This window comes from Falco punctatus, assembly GCF_963210335.1.
Source record: "Falco punctatus genome assembly, chromosome: 9".
Classification (NCBI taxonomy): Eukaryota; Metazoa; Chordata; class Aves; order Falconiformes; family Falconidae; genus Falco; species Falco punctatus.
Genome location: NC_137589.1, coordinates 10150468 through 10170887, shown reverse-complemented (window position 1 = coordinate 10170887; position 20420 = coordinate 10150468). Strand labels below are relative to the sequence as shown.

The 20420-nt window shown below is 40.3% G+C and overlaps 2 protein-coding genes across 2 annotated transcripts in view; one reads left to right on the top strand and one right to left on the bottom strand.

Annotated features, from left to right (window-relative positions):
• Nucleotides 1-12075, top strand: part of ZCCHC24 (zinc finger CCHC-type containing 24) — a 111191-nt gene extending 99116 nt beyond the window's left edge. Inside the window, exons 3-4 of the mRNA XM_080400924.1 lie at nucleotides 543-707; nucleotides 11002-12075. Of these exons, the coding sequence (XP_080257050.1) occupies nucleotides 543-707; nucleotides 11002-11115 (279 nt within the window). The 3' untranslated portion in view covers nucleotides 11116-12075. The remainder of the gene's footprint in view (nucleotides 1-542; nucleotides 708-11001) is intronic.
• PPIF (peptidylprolyl isomerase F) overlaps nucleotides 1-20420 on the bottom strand; it is a 172830-nt gene that overhangs the window by 117399 nt on the left and 35011 nt on the right. Inside the window, exon 7 of the mRNA XM_080400935.1 lies at nucleotides 19930-20051. The gene's annotated coding sequence lies outside the window, so the exon portion shown is untranslated. The remainder of the gene's footprint in view (nucleotides 1-19929; nucleotides 20052-20420) is intronic.

The window sequence follows — 20420 nt, the reverse complement described above, 5'->3', positions numbered from 1 at the left end:
GTATGCAGGGGGTAGTGTGCTCAATGTTCGTTTCTGTCTTTCTCCCACGTGCAACCCTGGAGGTAACACAGTGTCCCCCACGTCCACCAGCCACGGGAGCTCGAGTCTCGGAGCTCCTGCCAAACTCAGCTCTTCTGCCAACCACCTCCTTCATTGACCTGTGTTTTCACATAGAAAGCAATTTGGACCTACACGCTGAGAAATCATACAAGCCCCCGAAACAAAAACAAACCATTTCCCAGCATGATGAGTCATTTTACTTTTCTAGACTTCATCTGGGATCCTTAAGAATACTATGTTCAGTGTCACGAGTGTTACAAGTCATCTTGAACTTTTGAGTATTTCTTACAGAAGTAACTCTCAGTACTGTTAAACTCTGGCTTCAACGTACGAACTCTTCATTAAGGGAATATGACCTTCATGTCTGCTGCTGGTACCTTTTGCCTAAAGTTCCCTAATTAAAAAAAACCCACCCTTACTTTCCTACTACCTCTCCCACACCCCTTTTTGGTCATTCATTGCTACCTCCCTTTGTTTTGTAGGCTCGTCCAAAAGGAGAAGGCCTGACACCATACCAGGGCAAGAAACGCTGCTTTGGTGAATATAAGTGCCCCAAATGCAAGAGAAAATGGATGAGTGGAAACTCCTGGGCTAACATGGGACAAGAATGTATCAAGTGCCACATTAATGTTTATCCTCACAAACAGGTAGGAGAAGTGCAGACCTGCTGGCATACAGGCTTGGAATTAGGAACGGTCTTGACTTTGCGAAGCATGGGTAAGACTTACAGAGGACTTGACATGGACTACAACATGCCACAAAAAATCGTTTCCCTGATGAGACTCTGTTGTAAGTCCTGGAAATCAGAACTGCTGTCATCAGAACTGGAAAAATCCGAGTGCCATATTTTTCAGTAAAAATACCTCCCAAATCTTTACCTGCCTTTATTATAGAAACAGGCTGTGGGGCCTTATAATCTGAGATGGAGTAAAGCAAGTCTAGCAGCAGCAGCCCTCCTAGCTCTTCTGAAGCTCTTCATATTTACCCCAATTTAATGTTTCATTCCACTGGTGTCAGTGGAGTTACTTCCCATGCATACTACTTTTTTCACCTGTTGAAATAAGATTGGATTTGGTCAAGGGCCCTTGTCTATTTGTAAAGATTAGTGATGAAAGAACAATACTAAGATGACTCCTGCCTACAGAATTCCTTGGTTAATGACAGTAAAACAAGACAGCCTGGTTAAAGACAGGTTTCTCAGTTTCCCCCCAAGCAAAGAGCTTCGAAGAAAGTCTTTTATTAAGCTGAAAGGGTCAAACCTAGAAAGTAGCTCTGCCAGGAAAGCTGCACCTGCCACCCTGCCAGCCACAGCTCACGTGGTACACACAGCCTTTCCTGCGCCCTGCAGATTGCAGTCGCATCTATCCCTTCAGGTAACTTCCTGTGTTTCCAGCTTACAATGGTAAAAACTACTGTCAGCTCCTGCTTGTGTCGCATCAAAACCGGTCACAAGCAGTCAACCAGGTCAGCGGTGTTTACTGGGAGACAGACAGACCAACTGCACAAGCTTATACCCCTTGTTTCCCTGAGAAACCAGGCTACAGACTGGCTGTCAAAGCTGAATTTTCATGCAGAAAGTCACTTTTGACAACCCCACGAGAAATAAATTTGTCCATCATAGAAAAATTCGGGAGCAATTTCATAATATTGCAGAAAATCTTTGTGGATGGAAAAGGTGAGAATTATTTTTAAATAGTTTGGGAGGTGCGATTTGCCTCAGGTGTAATTTATCCTAACTGAAGCTCAGTAATAAATAGAGCTGTGCGTGGGTCAGGTTACCTGCTGCCCACTCAGAGACTGCTCAAACCGTAGACAGATCATTTGGATGCAATAGGTGCAAAGGAAATTCCATCATGAGCCTTAGGTGTCTCATTAGTTACCTAAGTGCTTGCAAAATTCCTATAAAAACTCTTTCCATGGGTTCATAAGGAACACTTCATAGCATTTCATGAGATTTTGGAGGGGAGGGTGTCAGGAGAAAAAAAAATCCTGGAGAAGGATACTGTGACTTGATTATGATGAAAAGACTGAGGAATATTGAAATTCATTGCAACAAGCAGGAAGAAGAGATACAGAAAAGTTTATTAAGCTTTATCCCATGCAGGAATATCAAATCAACTGTATTTCCTCCTCTTGTATACACATGCATACTCATCTAATCTTAAGGGCAAGATTTCACTCAGTTTTTACAGCAACATTGCATCCCAATATGCAGCCAAAATACTGATTTAGAATTGCTAGTACCTTGAAGCAACACGGATTGCGGTTAAAATGTAGTGTTTGAAGCCTGCCACGCTTGTGGCAGAAACTTTGGTTTAAACTTGACATACTTTACGAGATTATCATCCCTTCTTTCTGTCATGGAAATTTTTCTACTTTACAGCAGACTTGTACAATTCTCTGGCTGAGCCAGTGAATATCTGTGTTTCTGTTGGCCAGCTGAGATGTGATCCATTCCCCTTTCTCTGGGCTAATGCCACTCTGATTCCAAACCTGAAAACAAGAGGTCATCTTTAGAAACTACAGACAAAACTGACGGGAAACTATATTGCAAGTGAGAAAAAGGACCTCTTTTTTTTTTTTTTTGTGGAAGCATAAATAGGGAAGGAAAGCTAACAAATTTTCTTTCACTAACTCACATGAGATAATCTCGAAGCTTCCAAGGTCTCCGTTTCCTTGCCTTCATTTAGACAGCTTGTATAGACAATTGCATCAAAATCCAGATTGAGCAATGAAGTCATTTGTCGCATGCATGGAAATACAGTCTTGAGGGTGAGAGAAATTACAAAACCCTTGATTTGTGACACAAGTTTCTAAATATTTACATTGTTCTTTTAAATTCTTTCTATCATTTATGTTACTGTTCAAAGGATCTCAAGAAATTGCTCTAGTGGTATCCCATCCACACTATACAAGAGGCATTATAGACATGGGAATATGTACATTTTGTAGTAAATAAGGTTTACAAGTAGTCCCTCGGGCAGAGTTGCCACTTTTGGCAGGGCTAGAGGAGTCTAATCTGCATAGCAGCACTAAAGTCAAAGACATACTGTGGAAGGGTTGCAGTCTACAGTGCTTGCGTAAGCTGGGCTTGCCTTGGAGCCAGTTACGTAGTGTTTTCTGGGGAATAGTCGCAGCATGTGCAGTGCAGGTGTCCAGAGCTGACCACCATCACTGTGTTTCCACACCATTCCCTAAGGACACCATAACTTAGGCTGTGGAAGAGCTTTGCTATTATCTCTCCATGTGTTTGTGCCCCACCAGTAGGTAATGAAACTATTTGAGATCTTCAAGACAAGAGTACATTTCAGCTAGGCTTCTAGATGTAAATAACTTGCAGCCAGTCACTAGTGCTGTTTCCCAAAATTTGAACTTACAACCTCGAGCCGAAAGATTTTACGTCCTGTTGTCACTGCCTCACCTCCATCGGCTTCTATTTCTCAGTGTCACTATCACCATTCTTTCTAGTCTTTTTCATTCTTCCAGAGGTGCCCTGTGCTGCTTCTGATTAAGCATACCAGCAATAGCCAGACAGTAAAGAAAACAGCATCAGTTCACACACAGAGCCAGCAGCAAAGGAGAGCTGACAGGCTGCATGAGGTCAGCACTGCTTCTTGACAGAGCCTAGTGTTTGCTAACCTATACATGTTTTTTGTCCAAGCATCCAGCTCCACACCACGCTTTCTCTGAACGTTAATCAACATTTATCTGTGCAGCGTTATTCTGCATCATTTTGGAAAATATGTTCTACCCAGTCACCAGTACTCCTACACTAATTACTGTATTTTGTAAAAGCACAGTGAAAGATAAATGTAATTCAAAGACCAATACTTCTAGTTTTAGAGCTAAAGCACACAAAAAAAAATCTTATTGTGCACGTAAGATTGTTTTAGTAGGTTTTTTTAATTAGCACTGCTACCCCACTCAAATGTAATTTCCTATTTATTGTTTAGATTTTGATTCCTTTTGTTGACACCTACCATAGGAGAGTCCTCATTCATCTTTGATTTCCTATGCACGTCTAGAAGTTTTAAGCAATCGCTTTTTCCCCTCCTCAGTGCATCAGTGAAAGTCCTCAACTAATTATGGGCTCTTACTGCCTTTATTTTATGGGACCAGATTACTTTCACTGTCATCTGAATCTTCCATTAGACAGTTTTTCCAACTTAAACAACTCACCTAAGAAAATATGCTGCCTCTCCCCAGAAGCCATGTTTCTCTTGCGGCATTTTAATTCCATTCAAGAAAAAGAAATCAATGTTGCTGTTTTGTAGCATCTATTCTTTCACTGTAAACTCACCATACCATGTGATGTGGTCATAGTACAAGCAATCCATAAATGGATTTCTTTCTTGGATTTTTTTTCCCCAATTTAACAAAACCCAGATGAGCTGGCCAGACAGAAGTCTGACCTCCATGCAAGCTCAGACAGTATTTACCTCTAGTGAAAGAAATGATTTCTACTTCCAAACAATCTTGTCAATATTTCTTCTCTGCAATGTGTTGGAATTCATCATCTCCTTCTCCTCCTCCTTACCCTACCATTTGATAAATCTATTATTGTGAGCTAATAGACAAAAAGATATCTTGAATATTATTAAAAAAAATAACGGTCATTTTATCAGAAAATGAATATCAGTGTTGGTTCCTCAACATTAACTACCCTTACATCAAGTTACAAGAGCCTTCGAAACCACAAGATTTACTTAACTGCAAACAACTCAGACCATGTCTAAAACCAGTCAGGTGCCACATTTCCCTGTTGAGGGCTACATTCACAACAGTATATACAGCATGAAAACTCATACCAGGTCAAGTCAGCCTCCCCCGTTCCACATCTGGTCCTGGGCAGTAGAGGGCACTTACAGGAAGGTGTGGATATGGACAAAACCAGCAACCACCTCCGAGGATACATTCCCATCCTCTGGTATGGCCAAGTGAGTATGTGTATTCCCAGTTCCTCACCAAATAGATCAACCTCTACAGAGTCTATTCAGTAGCTGAAATATAACCACATAGGCCACCAAGCCTTGCTACGTCATCCTCAATATTGGAGATGAGGATGCTTTTGTCCAGTTAAGGAGAAAAGCACTGACATCCTTATTTCAGGGTTGCTGGATGTTCATTGCAGTGAGTTAAGAGTGAGTTCTCAATTGCCAGGCCTGCCCTTCTCTCCAGTCCTCATCTCCATCTCTGTATCTCACCTTTCCCAATTGCTTTCTTCTGTCTGCGGACTTTTCAGTCCTGTAGGGCTTGTCCACATCGCCTCACAAGGGATGGTTTGTGCCCGAGTACTCCCAGGCTACACTGCCTCAGGCAATAATACCACAGTACTGCAGATAATAATCTCCACCCTGGATAGCCCTGGGGTCGCCATTCAAGCACATACGCTGAGCCTGTGAATGGCTTGTGCAGCTATGCTCAAATCTTGATTTCCTATGCATACCTTTCATTAGTAGGTCCCTGGAGAGGAGAGCAGCCACACTTCCCTGCCACCTGCTCTTTGTTCCTGGAGGCTCATTTCACTCCAGGAAAAGATCCCGTGCCAATTCCCCATAAGGAAAGACTCAATTCAGCCCTGTGCGCTTACTCCACATACTCTATCTGTGAGAATGACTTTTTAATCTCTCTGGGGCAGGAAAAGTCTTCTCAGCAATTTTACAGCTGTGTATATACTTCAGAGTGCTCTATAAATACAGCTCTAAATCTCTGCACTTAAGAGAGATGATGGAGCATGTATCACAAGGAGTAACACAAGAGCCTGATAGCAGGGCTGCTGGCGTTCATTCCCCAACTCATCCACGGCCCAGGAATCAGGTGGCTTTTGCTCCTGAGCTGCAAAACTATTCCTTCTCCCAAGAAAGCTCAGCATGCATTTTTGTTTTCCTGACTGAATTGTGCCACTGTGTTCCTCCTTTTGAGTTTCCACTATGTCCCTCAAGTGATAGGCCTACCCCTGGGAGCACTTACACAAATTCACAGGACATGGGGCAAAAACTGGAGTCTCATTGAGATCAAGCCCTGTTGAGGAGTAGGAGACTAAAGAACTACCCTGATGAAGCTGTTCCATGGCCATTCCAAAAGTAGTTTCCTAGGTAGTCACTTTAGCTGCTCTAAACATAAACAGACATCTCAGATTGGACTTAAACCTACCTCTTATTCTTCCAAGGCATTTGGATTTTGTAGTTGTTTATGCTCCTTCTTACTCGGCTCCAGCAACAAAGCCAGTCCTTACAGCCATTCACCAGCATTCCTGGCACTGTAATAGCCCAGACACCAAGCTTTGAATTCTCATTTTCTTTCCCTGCCCGCTCCAGCAGCAACATCTGCACCTGTGGTTGCTTCCTGGCTGGCCTCTTATCAAGGCTTCTTCTCTGATTTTGTGGCTAACTGCAGTGCTGTTTGTGATGACAGCTGTTGCACTGGTGCAGAACCAGCCATCTGGTGACCGACTTGTCCTCTTGGACACTATATTCTTCCAGCTGTCAGGACTTTACTGTTGGACTGGAAATAATTTGGTATGTAAATACATTCTTCATGATTTCCAAGCTATTACTTCCATGGGCCACGCAGTGGTCCCATCACAATTGCCATAGCCGGGTGCATCCACAGCCACCTCTTTTCTCTCAGTATGGGGAGGGATCGGCCTGATCACTCAAGCCCAATAAACTTTTCAACAGTTTCAGGCCTACAAGTATGATCTTTTGGCTCTTTAGATTTAATTAACCCTCCCCAGCACGCCCATACTTGTGTGTTCCAGCAGTGGGAATACAGATCACCCCAGATTGCTGCTTCTCTGAACTCTAAAAAGAGATTTTTCGCCATTTAGCTCATGCAGTTATCATTCATTCCTAGCTGGCCTGTCCTAGAGGCATGCTGCTGACAGAGACTGCTTGCCCTGAGCATCGCGCCTATGATCTGCAGCATTCTTATCACTGCCTCTCAGATCCACAGCAACAACTGAGGGCCTTGTTAATGTCCTTGTTCCCCCCAAGCAGACAGAAAAGCAGAGGGTCTACTGCTCAAGAATACGCATTGAATTTCATCCTTTTTCCCCAGTGCACCATTTTTTTTATTGGACTAAAAATTTAGGAATTCATGATAGCGTGTGTGTCTTGAGGGAAGTGTAGCTACCTGTAGCTACTTAAGACTGTTAACCTAACAGTCATCCTGCCAGCTACAGTTGTAGACTCCATTTCTGTTCACATACCTAATCTGTCATTTAACAGTCTCAATCGCCCCATGAAGACCTGAGGTAATGAGTCCAAAAAATTATATCTTTTCTTACATTTGAATTTTGATGCAATCCTTTACCCATCAGTGGTGCAATCAAATTGTTCCATTCTACAGAAAAAAAAAGTCAGTCTTCTAAACATAAACCATAAGCAGCCACATTATTCCATTCTGCTTCTTAGCAGAAGCAATTTTCCACAAGGATGTCCTAGTGACATTTTTCTCTGACACCTAACACTTCATAAGGGTGAGCTTTTTTGTTTTGAGGGTTTGGGGGTTTTAACTGACTTGGGAGGAATGCAGAGTTCATTCAGTACATTTAGACTAAGACAGCAATAGCTTAAAATCAAAAGTTAATTTGCAGGACAGGAATTGCTATATAAATTTAAATTTATTTCAGCTTCATTCCCCTGAGGCAACAGCTTTAGTCACTACCATCAAATGCTTTCCTGGTGGAGCTGCACAAGATTATTTCCACCCAGCAACTACCAGGAGAAAATTAAAGAAAGACACACAAAAACAAGAATGTAAGAGTGCCCATCCCTGTAGTTTTTACTGAAAGTATGGACTGCCAAATCCTGGATGCTTGCATTTAAAAAAAAGACAATGAAAATTGAAGTATTATATTTAAGCTCTCCATTTAATGGAAAAAAAGCATACCTTTCCCAGAGAAACACAGCAGGATTTTCTGTTGTTTTACAAGCTCCATTTCACCTCTTTCTAAGGAAAGGAATTACTTTTTCAGCCAAACAGCCTGTCCCCTTCTCCACACCCTCTCCAAATGCATGGCTGAGTTTTCGTGCTACTGACCTACGGAACTCATGCAGCCTCCTCAGCTATTCAGATCTTCCACATAATTCAGGCAGTCCCTAAAACTAAGACACAGCATGCAACAGCCTGACCCTGCCCCCTCTTGCACCAGCATCTTCTCCTTCCACCACGCCAAAACTGGAGGAATTGTCCTAGGTCAGCCTGTGCCAAGGAAGTCTAACCTTGATGGACACACGGCTCTTTGGCTGTCTCATGTCCTATCCTTTTAGCATGGCGTAAGAAAGGTCACAAGGCTGTGAGATTATTAGGGTCCTCCACAATTAGTATCCAGACAGACAGCAGTTGCTTCTCAGGGTGTTTGAAAGGATTTCTTTTTGCCTTCCAATAAATGCTTGAAGACAAAACAGCAAATGGACATAAGCTGGGATGTCGTTTTATGCAAGAGTTGGATTGCAGTGGTTTTGGGACAAACCATGCTAGCACGCTACCAGTTTCGAAGCCTCAGCCCTCTACCAGCTCACCAGCAATGTAATCCAGGCTCTGTTGGGCTCACTCCTTCCAGCTGGACCTTGGCAACCTGCTTCCCTGCATTTGTAACCCCTCTATCCCCAGCCTTTGTGTCGTAACACACTGGTAACAATAACATTTCTGAAATCAAAATGCTTTGCAGGCCAAAAAGCTGAGCTCAATCAACGCAGGGGGAAAGCAAACCACGGAGAGCTATTGTTTCTGAAAACCGTCCAAAAACTCTTGGCGCTTCAAGACATTCCCAATGTCCTTTGCACTATTTCCAGGAAAAATTATTCCCAAGGCCTTGCGTATTAAAAAAAAAAAAATCTGGCTTATATCAATAAACATGATAACTGCTGTATTTTTTCTCTTTAATCAGAGCACAGCTAGCATGTAGAAGCAATCAGAGCTGAGTTGAATAGCCTGTCTTAAGTGTAGCATTTCAAAACTCTCAAATTCTCCAATGAGGAGCATAAATTAACTCCTGGGACTCCTGAACCTGAGCACCATCTTTGACTACATTTACGTAACAAATTCTTGAAGAAAATTTGTGGGCAGATGTTGGTGGAATAAGTAGTAGAAAAGGCAGAAGGGTAGTTTTTCTGCCCAAATAAACGTATTCAACTTGTCTGTGTTGTGGCAGAAGCACTGCCTGCACCAGCGGTTGGGTTGCAAGCCCAGAAACAGGAGTGCTGGTTCTGATTTCAAATCCTAACATACTGACTTCCAACAAGTCATTCAAAGCTCAGTGGGGTTGCAGCAGGAGGTTAAAGGATTTAGAGAAGATGAGGGATCCGTCTACCTTCCTTACCCTCTACCTGATACACAGAATCCAATTTGCAGTTAAATACATAGCCTGGGACAGATGAAACTTCAGGCAATATCATGGTTAAGAGCACTGAATCTGTAACAAACCACTGGCAGTCGCCACCAAATTATTCCCATATATTGTTTTTACTAGCTGTGCAATATAATAAGAGTATTTCACTTACAATCCAATACAACCAAGCAGGAATTTGCAGACGACCCTTGTTCAGGATGACATAATTATTTTTGTCTCATTTTAGCTATCCAGAAAGCTGGAAAACCCTTCTATTCTCTGGATTATAAGCTCTTCTTGCAGCATTCCACAGCAAAAAAATAAGTTTCAAATGTCTGTTCTTCCTGTCCACAGGGTCTCAGGTGGGTGGCTTTGGAGTTAAGAATTTACAAATAAAAACTTAGATGATTGGGTATACTTTAAGATTTTACAGATAAAGTCTTTAGGATTTAGCAAAGGTATGAAAAGATAAATGGTCATAATTTTGTAATTTGTATTTATCTATACCCTGCTCCAAGAACCATATTTTGAAGAGATAAGCAAGAGTCTGGCATCCCTGTGAGAACAGTGAGAATCTTACGGCTTGTTTGCACATTTCACACCACATGCTGTCCCTACCACAGTCCCATAGAACAACCGCTGTCTTCATGGGAAGGCACTGTGCAATGAAATGCTCTTTCAGGTACATTTCACAAAAAAAAAGAGAAATTATGGGTTAGGGAATTCTGTTTGTTTTTTCAAACAAATGGTGCACTTTATGATGTTCTACCTTACGTCTCTATCACCTCTCTACCTGTTAAGACTTTCCAAATGCTTAACCTTACTGAAATATTTAACATGGCTATTTTATTTTGAGAACTACTGTGAAACCCTTTACATATCATGGAAAATTAAAGAACAAAGTTCTACTAAACCGAAAGCAGTTTCAGTCCCTTGTTTAGCCGAATATACCTCCTATCTCCTGATTTCACAAATATTATTAAAAATGCATTGTCAATTTATTACCCAGCTTCAGGGCAGAGGGTTGCATTATGAGGTTGGTTTTTGGTGGTGGTGTTTTGGTTTTGTTGGGTTTTATTTTTTATTAAAAGCTTTGCAGCTGCTCTACTTCAAAAATTTCAGGCTTAGAAATACGGGACAGAGTATTGGGAAAACCTCATTTAGCTATGTAATAGTTGTGCATGGTTAGGACAGTTTTCTTGTCATAGGAGCTAACCCCTGCTGTCATTGCTGGGTAATGGGATTCCCATGCTTGACGTGCTAATGCCTTTGGGACAACTCAGTCACTGGAGCCAAGAGAATAAACTCTTCTGTGTTAGAGCTTTTATAAATATAGTCCCCAATTCAGTCTTTCAGTAATTTACCTACAACAAATTTACCACCACCTTCAGGAAGAGGAAAGAAATTAAGTTATGAGTTATATTATCCGAACCAATGCAGAGCTCAAGAGCTGAAAAAATATTTCATCCCTTCAGGAAAGAAATATGGTACCTTTATAATTGCTAGGAGGAAGCTCAGTTAAGCATAAAAGTAGGCTTCACATGCATAACAAAGAGTAACAGTGACAAAACCTTGGATCTAATCCGATTTCCTTCCCTTTGCTGCAGAGACCCCTGGAGAAGCCGGACGGCCTGGATGTTTCAGATCAGAGCAAAGAACATCCCCAGCATCTGTGTGAGAAGTGCAAAGTTTTGGGCTACTACTGCCGCCGTGTGCAATAAACCTTCGAAGTGGCCTCTTCCCGTCCCCATCGTCCTTAAAGATCCTCTGGCAGCATGCGATCAACAGCAACACAACAAATCAAGATAAAAGCTAAAATAATTGCCAATATTGCCTACCTAATAATAAGCCTTACCATTAATAGAATGTAACATTTCTCCTGTGCATGCACATACATGCAACAGGTATTTACAGGACTACAATTTGTATACATACATATATATGTGAATTTATATATATGTACACACACATATATAAAGTGTTACTGATAGCGTTCACAACAGAACCATGGTTGCAGGTTCTGCTGATTGTTTACACAGACCCTATATCAAGGCCAGGTGAAATGAAGTACTATTCAACAGGCAAGGTATAATATTCACAAGGAATATATGTTACATGTATGGCTTTTGCAGAGGTTAAATAACTGTGGGGCCACCAATTGCAAGCACTCACCCACAACATGAACATTATTCCTATTATATGACAAGATAAAGGAAGATGAAACAAGCGACAGCATAAAAGAAGGAAAAATACTGTTTTCCCGGTTTTAGAAAGTCTAAGTTTTGCGCTACTGATTTCTTGGACTTTTTCTGTTTGTTACCATTGCTTGGGCAGAGCTTAGGCAAAATCGTTTTTGCAGGATGTGGCAAAAAAAAAGTGGATAATTGTTTGAGGGTGTGGGTTGGGTAGAAAGGGAATGCCATAATGGAACCCAGAGCATCAGGAAGCATTCCAAGAGGATTTTGGAGGAGACAAAATTGGCTTGCTTGAGTGACTAACAGATCCTTCTCTTGTCATATAATCCCACTAAAATGGTCCCTGCATGTGTATGGGTCGTTCATTAGGCCACAAGCACACTAAATTTACTGTGAATAAGGGGGGATAAGAATACTTACAACTGTCCTGGAAACCCTTAATTGAAAGATTAGCCAAACTTACTATTTATAATAGTTTTAAAGCCACTTCCAGGAACTATTTTTATGTCCTGTTTTCTACTGTACAAATTTGTTATAATATAAAACTTGTTAGCCATAGGGGTGTTTTGAGGCACAAAGAACACTCTATATTACCTTCCCTCTTTATGTCTTCCTGAAGCACCTACATACCTGAGGAGAAATGTAGGAGTTCTATTTCATTGTCCCATTTCAGGTTGAACTTTGTGCAGGGGCATCCTGCTGCAAAGCAGTATCTCATCAGGGACTGGGAAATATCGTGAACTGAATGTACCTCGAGATAGTATCCTGTTTGTATGGCTCCACAAGAGTACATTGGCAAAAGGACACAACAAGCAATTCACTTGCAGCATTCACTAAAAAAATTACAGGGATACCCTTAGTTTGAGGGGGTTTTATTCAACTATTTTTTATGAAGTTTCCTTTAGAGAGACTGATTTGTGTGAATGATACTTTGTGGAAATACTTTAAACCCTAAATAACTTGATATGAATTGAATTTGGGTTTGGGATTAATTCCGTAACACTAAGACAGAGGGAGTTTTATGCCAAGTGATAGCAGGATGTTACCAGTACGTACAGTCAAGCTCTTGTAAAGCAAACTGAACATTTAGAGTTTTCAGAGCATTCGTATAGAAAATGTGAAGCTCTTTACCAATTTGCTCTAGGGTGAAACTTTAGCCATTTCCCTGCTTCTCAATAAACAGGGCAAAAATGTTTCTGCTTACTCTGGTGGTAGCACCATGTACTTATCTTGCAAAACCCCAAGTGACCCAGCCTACTGCTCAGAGCAATGGATAAACAGTGGGACTCCTGGCTTCTGACCACGGCTCTTTCATTAGCTCCCTGATTCTGAGCGAGTCACAAGATCCTTCTGGACCTCAGCTTCCCCAGCTGCAAAATGGGGATAATAATACTTTCATTACCTACCTCACAGGAGAGTTGTGAGGCTTACTTAATATCTTTAAGTGCTTTGTCATCACTGGATGAAAAGTGCTATGTAATGCTGAAATAGTATTAACTAAATTAATTATTTTGAAACCAGTTTTGCCCAGTTGGCAATTCCATTAACTAAAATAGCTAAAAACAATATTATTGAAAGTTAACACTAATAACAGTTCAGTTGCCTCAGTGAGGATACAGTTTTAGCATTTTCAAATGGAAACGCATTCTTTTATACAGACTCAGAAATTACCTTGGAGGCAAACGCTCTAAACAAGGATACTAATCTGCCCATACCAATAAGAACAAAAAAAAAAATACACAGCCAGATCTAGGGGTGGATTTTCAAAGCCTGACCTCTAGCATTAATCTTGATATTTTGTTTCAAGCATGAGTAATTTTGGAAGAGCTGCGTACTAAAGGATTATTTTTTCCCTCTGGAGCACTTAATAGTACGGGGGGCAGGGGCAGTGGGGGAATCACCTTGATGCTTCACATCCAGCTAAAGGACATGTAGAGAAACCCCCTTAGATGAAGATAAGGGAAAATGTTATTTTATTTTCTCCTGAAATTAAGATGTTACCAACCTTTTTTTCTGTGTTGAAATAATTTCCATCTTATGATAACCACTAGATGAGTAAAATAGCACATGCCTTGCTTTAGCTACATCAATATACAGCACATCAGCAGCTTCTGAGCAAGACCCAACTAAAAGATACCATTATATGCAATTGTTGCTATTTTCATGCCAATGCCCTGTTAAAAATTGTTTATCCAGATTCAACACTGTGTGGCAATGCCTTCAGCTTATGGATTTTTAGGTTGTACTAAAAATACACATGATCTACTTTAACACAATTAATGTCTGTAGGTACAGAATAATAATTCTTAAGAGCATACTTAACCACAGTTCAATATTTATACCATTGATATGTTCCTAGGCAGCAGAGAAGAAATATTTAAGTAATTTTTAGCATATTTGAAATAATGAGCAGGAGAACAGATTTTTCCCCTGCACTCATGTTGGGGAAAAACAAACAAAGAACAAAACACACAGAAAAGCAAGATGCAACACTGCCGTAGTTTGTACTGCCGAACTCAGAGACTGCAAATCCATCCTGGTGCGGGATGTGGATGTGATCCAGTCCAGGGCTGGAAGCAGCTTGCTTGCCTTGCTATCCCTGACAAAAGTGGGGTGAGGAGGGAGAGTGACCGGGAGTCCCTGGAGAGCAGCCACAACCCTCTCTCCCCTGCAGCCATGGGCCTAAACTCCAGCTTCCCCTCAGCCGTGTGGGGCATCCCTTTGTTTTCTGTCCTCACTGCACAGGGCTGAAACCTTGTTTCCCTAATGAGCTGGTGCCTGGGAAGGCAGGAGCACCAGGCTTGTGCGTGGGGAGTGCTCCTCTGTCTCTCCCTGCGTGAGGTTTGCTTGTAGGATTATAGCATTCAGCTCTCGGCATTTGCTTCATGTTTGTCCGTATGTAGTTTGTGGGTTGCTGTGCATAAGTAATGTACAATAGCTCATGACTGTTGGCTTTTAGTTAATGGCACAGATCAGAAATTTCTTTAATGTTGATTTCAAAAAATAAAAAAAAAAAAAGATTAATAAGATATAGATCTCTTCCCCCCTCCCCCCTCCCCAACCACAATTCACCTGTAGACCTAACTAACTCTTTCCAAATTGGAAAAACCTTAAAAATTCAGATTTTTTGACTGGTAAGAAAATGAGTTGATTTACCTTTTAGATTTTTCCAGATGCTTTCTGATGTTCTTTTTTTATCAGCTGTGCATTTAGAACATCACCTAGTAGTCCTTGAAGGCATTTTTAGACAGTCTTACCAGAAGCAAAGTAAGCATCAGTAAAAAGATTTTTGAATCAACACAGGCCTGCCTAAGCTGACTATGCTTTATGGGGGTACCTGAGAGAAATTTGGCTCTGTGCATTTATTCGGCAAATCAGGTTTTGAACCTCAGATATTTGCTGTTGCTTGCCTACCAATCCATCCATCTTTTTTGCCCTCTTTGGAGATTTTTAAACTTTCATTTATTCCTTAAAAAAAAACAACCAACCACCAGAAAACCCCACCAAACTAATCATTTGTTCCCTCAGTCAGAATGTTTCACATGGAGTTTGTCCTTGGCATTGGCACTGCTCTGGAGAAAACTATCAGTGATTTGAAATGCATGGTGTACATTTTTAGCTGCTTTAACTTGATGTGGCTCCAACAAAGGTGTCAAGAATACTTCATTTAATGGTGAAGAAGAAAAATCCCTGTAGTTTAACGGATGGCCCCATTTTAGCCAGTTTCTACTGCTGCTACTATGGACATAAAATGACACCACATAAGCAAGTTTTGAGGCCTTTTTGTCTCAAAGTTGCTTCTTAATTTCAGATAAATACACAAGAGTATATATTATTTCTGAAAATAGGTGTATTTCAAAGTTCCCCATTATATGGGACTTAGCTTGTAATCTAAAAATGTGAAGTTACCTATGTCTGAGAGAAGCCTTCTACCGTGTTGTGAAATTTAGATTATACACGGGTTCCATACCTGTGACGCTCTAGCAGTTATTCCAAAAATGAAAGTATTAAAAAATTAAAAGTTAAGAGCTTTTGGAAATGTCAGACTTCATAGATTAGTTCTCTTTCTGCAGTCACGTAGAATTTTTTTTTTCCTAGTATGGATCCTGAGAGCTGTCCACTGAACGTACGCGATAAATCATCAACACATGTTTTTCAAGTTAAGTGAATTGACATACATTTTCCACTTGCCTTTGCCAACATATTTTAAAATATATGATGGAACTATCCCTGTAAAAAAAAAAACAAAAAAAAAAATCATTCTTTAAGATATCACTCCACTCCCGATTGGGCTTCAACCCGTCATCTCTTTCCTATCTGCAAAACCACTGCTGTCCATTCAGTTTGCTATGTTGCTGAAGTGCTCAGAGGGCTGTTTGAGATCTTCAATATAGGGAGGATGGTTTGTGTTTCTAGGATGAAATTCAAAGGGACAATCGTGTGCAGTTACTAGCTATAGATGATTGATATAAATGTTTACCCCTGTATGAAGTATTTTACAGTTTTACTTGCAGATGTGTATTTATCTTGAGTTATACTTGACATAGAGTTTCTTTCAATTTTTTTTTAATACTATGTGTGTATTTTGGAAACCTTTTTAGATGTTAAAATTTTTGAATGGTTACAAATATTTCTTGTAATACTGAATTGTTTGTTATCTTATCTGGAAACTCTTTGCAGTAACTTTTTTGTATATATTTGAGGGCCTTTTTAAAAAAGTATTGTTTGTTTTTTGGGAAAAGTTTTTTACAATTTGGAAGCTTTCAGAAGGGCCTTCCTCTCAACTAGGATACTAACAGAGGTAAAAGTTTTCTTAATTATTTTGCAGAACTAAGGATGTATCCTCAAGAAAATATTTATGGAAGTAATTTACTTTTTTTTTTACAATGCTTTTGTCTGTATAAAGTATGCAACAGAACTACATTAAGAAGGAAATATTGTCTACATAAAATATTATATGAAAGTTGGTACATAATTCTGACAAAAAACCTTGCAATTCTTTAAGCCATATTGTTTTTGTTATCCTTGGATGAAAATATCAGTATTAAGTAACCAGTATATTATTCAAGTGCTTAGACTTATATGAAAATGCTTATACAGTTTATTTATGTGTATTTGGGGAAGGATTGCTAGAAAAAGCTATCACTAGACATATAGCAAGTGAGGAGCAAGTAACAGTATACTGTCACTTTATGGCCTTGTGAGAGACACAGAAGATGCTGAAAGCGCCACAGAGACTTGGCTTTCAGCAACTCCGAAGCACAAGCGTTGGGTTTCAAATGGTGGTTCTTTCCCATAACCAGAGGGGAAGAGAGTTGGTTGGGACGCTGTTTGACAACTTGACTTTCACAACTCTTTGCAGACTGTGAGCTCAGCTATGCAGTTATCGGCTACAGCAATAATATCAAAGGACGTAAGAGAAAAGGATTGAAGTAGTTTATTGTAGAAGTGTATGTTTATTTTAATTAGAACTCATAGCAATATAGAATATGCATGTGCACGTATTTGAAGCATTTTTACACTTTACATTTCATGTAGTTTGATTATATTATGAAGGATTGGGGGTTTAGTTTGATATTTTACCATGCTAAAATGGGAGGTCTGCCCAACCCTGTACTGGATTCTTGTTTCCTTTAAAAGGTTATTTAGTACAGCACTCACTGCATCGTGTACTAGTGCTAAAACTAACACTGTATCTTAGGAATTTCTTCAGCTTTAAAAAAATTAACCTAATTATTATTACATTTGTTTAGCTGTACCCACTGACCTTGTCAGATTCAGTTGGCGATTTGTATAATTTCTTTTTCTGTAACTGTTAATAAACTTGTACAGCTAAAACAAACAAACAAAACCTATGGACAAAGGCCTCAGAGGTGCCAGTTCTGCTTCAGCAATCAAGATGACAGCTTGTTCATCTGGTGACTGTGTTGCTAAAGAGACTGTAAAACCTCTGTTGTGGATTGTCCATAAAATGGCATTCCGACATGTGCCTTATTTGCTGGATAGTATACAGCTTTCCTCTAGTATTCTAGCATTTTAATGCTGTATTAAAGTACTGCAAAAAAAAACCAGTGAAAGAGTGATATGGTTTTCTTGAACGTTCCTTCCTTTGAAGTTTTACTACCAGCTGCACTGGGTTCCCAGTTATGGACCAGCCAGCCACAGCCTGGTGTTTGCGGTGCAAACCTGCCCCAGCATAACTCTGACCCAGACCAGGTGAAGATTTCCTCCACCACAGATGAGTCCCTTAAGCTGCAATGAGCCTGGTCACATCCTGGGTGAGAGAGCTTCATCCCAAGTCTCCTCTGCTGGTGGAACAACTTAGGTTAACGGTGCCAGCTCTTCATTTTTAACAGCCTGGTACTGTCTAGCAGTCTTCTGAATCTAAGTATGCTTCTATCCTTAACAGTTGGACAGGAAAGCTTGGGAGCCAGCAAGCTGCTATTATGAAAAGTAACATTCAGCATTTTTTAAAGTAATTAAGCTAGATCACTTAAAATTTAGGGGATTGGATCCAGTTTTTTTGCAAAGCCTAGAAGTCGGCAACACACCTAAGTGCTTGTTGTCTATCAGCAATGTTCTTCTCACACACCAAATCAAAGTTCAATGGCGAGCAATTTTTCTATGAGGACTGCCAATACTGTTGTGATGGGAAATTAAAATAAGGATATAATGAAATTAAGTTCAGACTTCAGGTATCCTGCCTCTAACATGAGAAATCTCCTTCATGTAAAACCAAAAAAGTTTTTAATAGACACACCCACACCCCTACAAACACGATGCATATTTGACACCGACTACCACAACGACGCCATTTATATTCCATAGCAAGCCTGGTTTCTGGGAAGATTTGGGTGGTCTTCTCGTACAGTCTACACGAGAGAGAGCAAGAACGTGCGCACGTGGATGCGCACGGATATGTGCTGGGGTTGGGGGCAGATGTTGGCTAAGGAATCGTGCCATTCTGAAGCCTTGGAAAAAAAAAAAAAAAAAAAAAGACAACTGTTTCACTAAATAATGAAACGTCATCCCAGCTAAGCCCCATGGGAAGGGAAAAGCACATACTCAGAGCTAGTTGGTGAATTATTGTTTGAAAAACAAAACACACTGCTCTTCAATATAAATCATGCCAATAGCACTGTTCTCATAGCAAACATGAACCACAAAGCCAAGCTCAGAACTGAAATAAGTCTTTCCACCAAAACTGGGGGCTCCCCAAATGCCGACACCTTAGATTTAGCACTCCACTGTGACCAGAAAAAATGCAAAGTAAACCAACTGCAAAGTCCTAGCTCCCTATTACCACACTTTCTATGATTCCTCAAATAAATGACTTTTTCATATTTAAAACAGAAGTAAATTAACACAAGCAATATGGTGTCAACAAAAATGATCAAAGTACTTTTTCCATATATTTCACTGCCAAAGGCTTTGCCTTACTGCTTTATGTGAATGAGGTCAAGAGACAATACAACACCCTGCTTGTAACAGAAAGGCCAAATAATTCCCACTTTAAGAAAAATAATAGGGATTTCATAACAGGGATTTCATATGACATTGATACTTTGAAATAAAAAGCTGTTTCATTATTGTTCATAGAAAAACAATTTAAGCCGTACACCAAGGTTACTATTTTTAGTTAGTCATATTGCATCAAAATCCCCATCTCTGATCCTCCCAGCACATTAGCAGGCGTACAAACTAGACCTTAAATATGAACTAGGAAGCACAAACAGTCTGCACATTATACTTCTGTAGTCTTGCTTGGGGCCCCCATACACAGATCACATAAGTCAAACAAGTTAAAAAGACTCCTCCTTTCCCCATGTCCCTCTAAGAGGGATGTGCACAAGACACATTGGGAAGAGAAGAACCTGAAGCACCAAGGGCTGAATGCTGACAGTCAGGTCTTTCACTAGGAAATAAGAAATTAGGAATTAAAGAAACCTCCTAACTGGAAGAACATACAAATGCCTTACTCCTGAGAAGCATGTAGTACATAGTTTGTCATCCTGAAAAAATAAACTACAACATTCAGCTTGATTTTTCTCCAGTATTCACCTCCTGAACTTAGAGAAACAGATCATTTACAAACACCAGCTGCTAGGCTCACACCTCTTCACTCAGCACTTATGTTTTACCAAAAGTAATGCAATTACTTTTCCTCACCATCCAGATCTCAAAAACACTTCAGACAATAAAATCCAAAAAAACTGGTCTTGATACAACCTACCAAAACTGCAAAACTTCATTCAAACAACACAGATAAATACTTTTCACAATCCTTTTACAAATTCAGGAGAAAATTTTAGTAGTTAAACATGCCGAGAAAACACCTACCTCAGTCAGCATTTGTTGGGTCCTTTTCCAAAGAGCCAAAACTGAAATTGAGGCAGTCACATTCACGAGGAGTCAGTGTCCCTGATCTGCAGCCCAGGAGACCAGGGACAGCCAACATTTCTCTGCAAGAGAACAAAACACCATTAGCCATCCCCATGGAAAAGCACAGCCCAGGCATACGGCTTTGCAGCCGATGTGGAGACCCCAGAGGTAGCAGCCACCCTGGGCATTCTTTGGAGACTTTGCTTCTATGACATGAACTTAGCTAAACAAAAATGCAGCGATCATTGACTTTCTCCCCTTCTTTTTTTTTTTTCTTATATAAAAGGTAAAAATGGAGCTTACATGCCCAGCTAGCCCAACCAAAACCCATGCCTACAGGGAAAGCAATTCTTAGCCAAAATCTTTATGAATGTTTTAAGTGGAGTAGGGTACAAGCCAAAGATTTTATTTTGTACTCTAACCTGAACTTCACCAGCTCAGAACAGAAA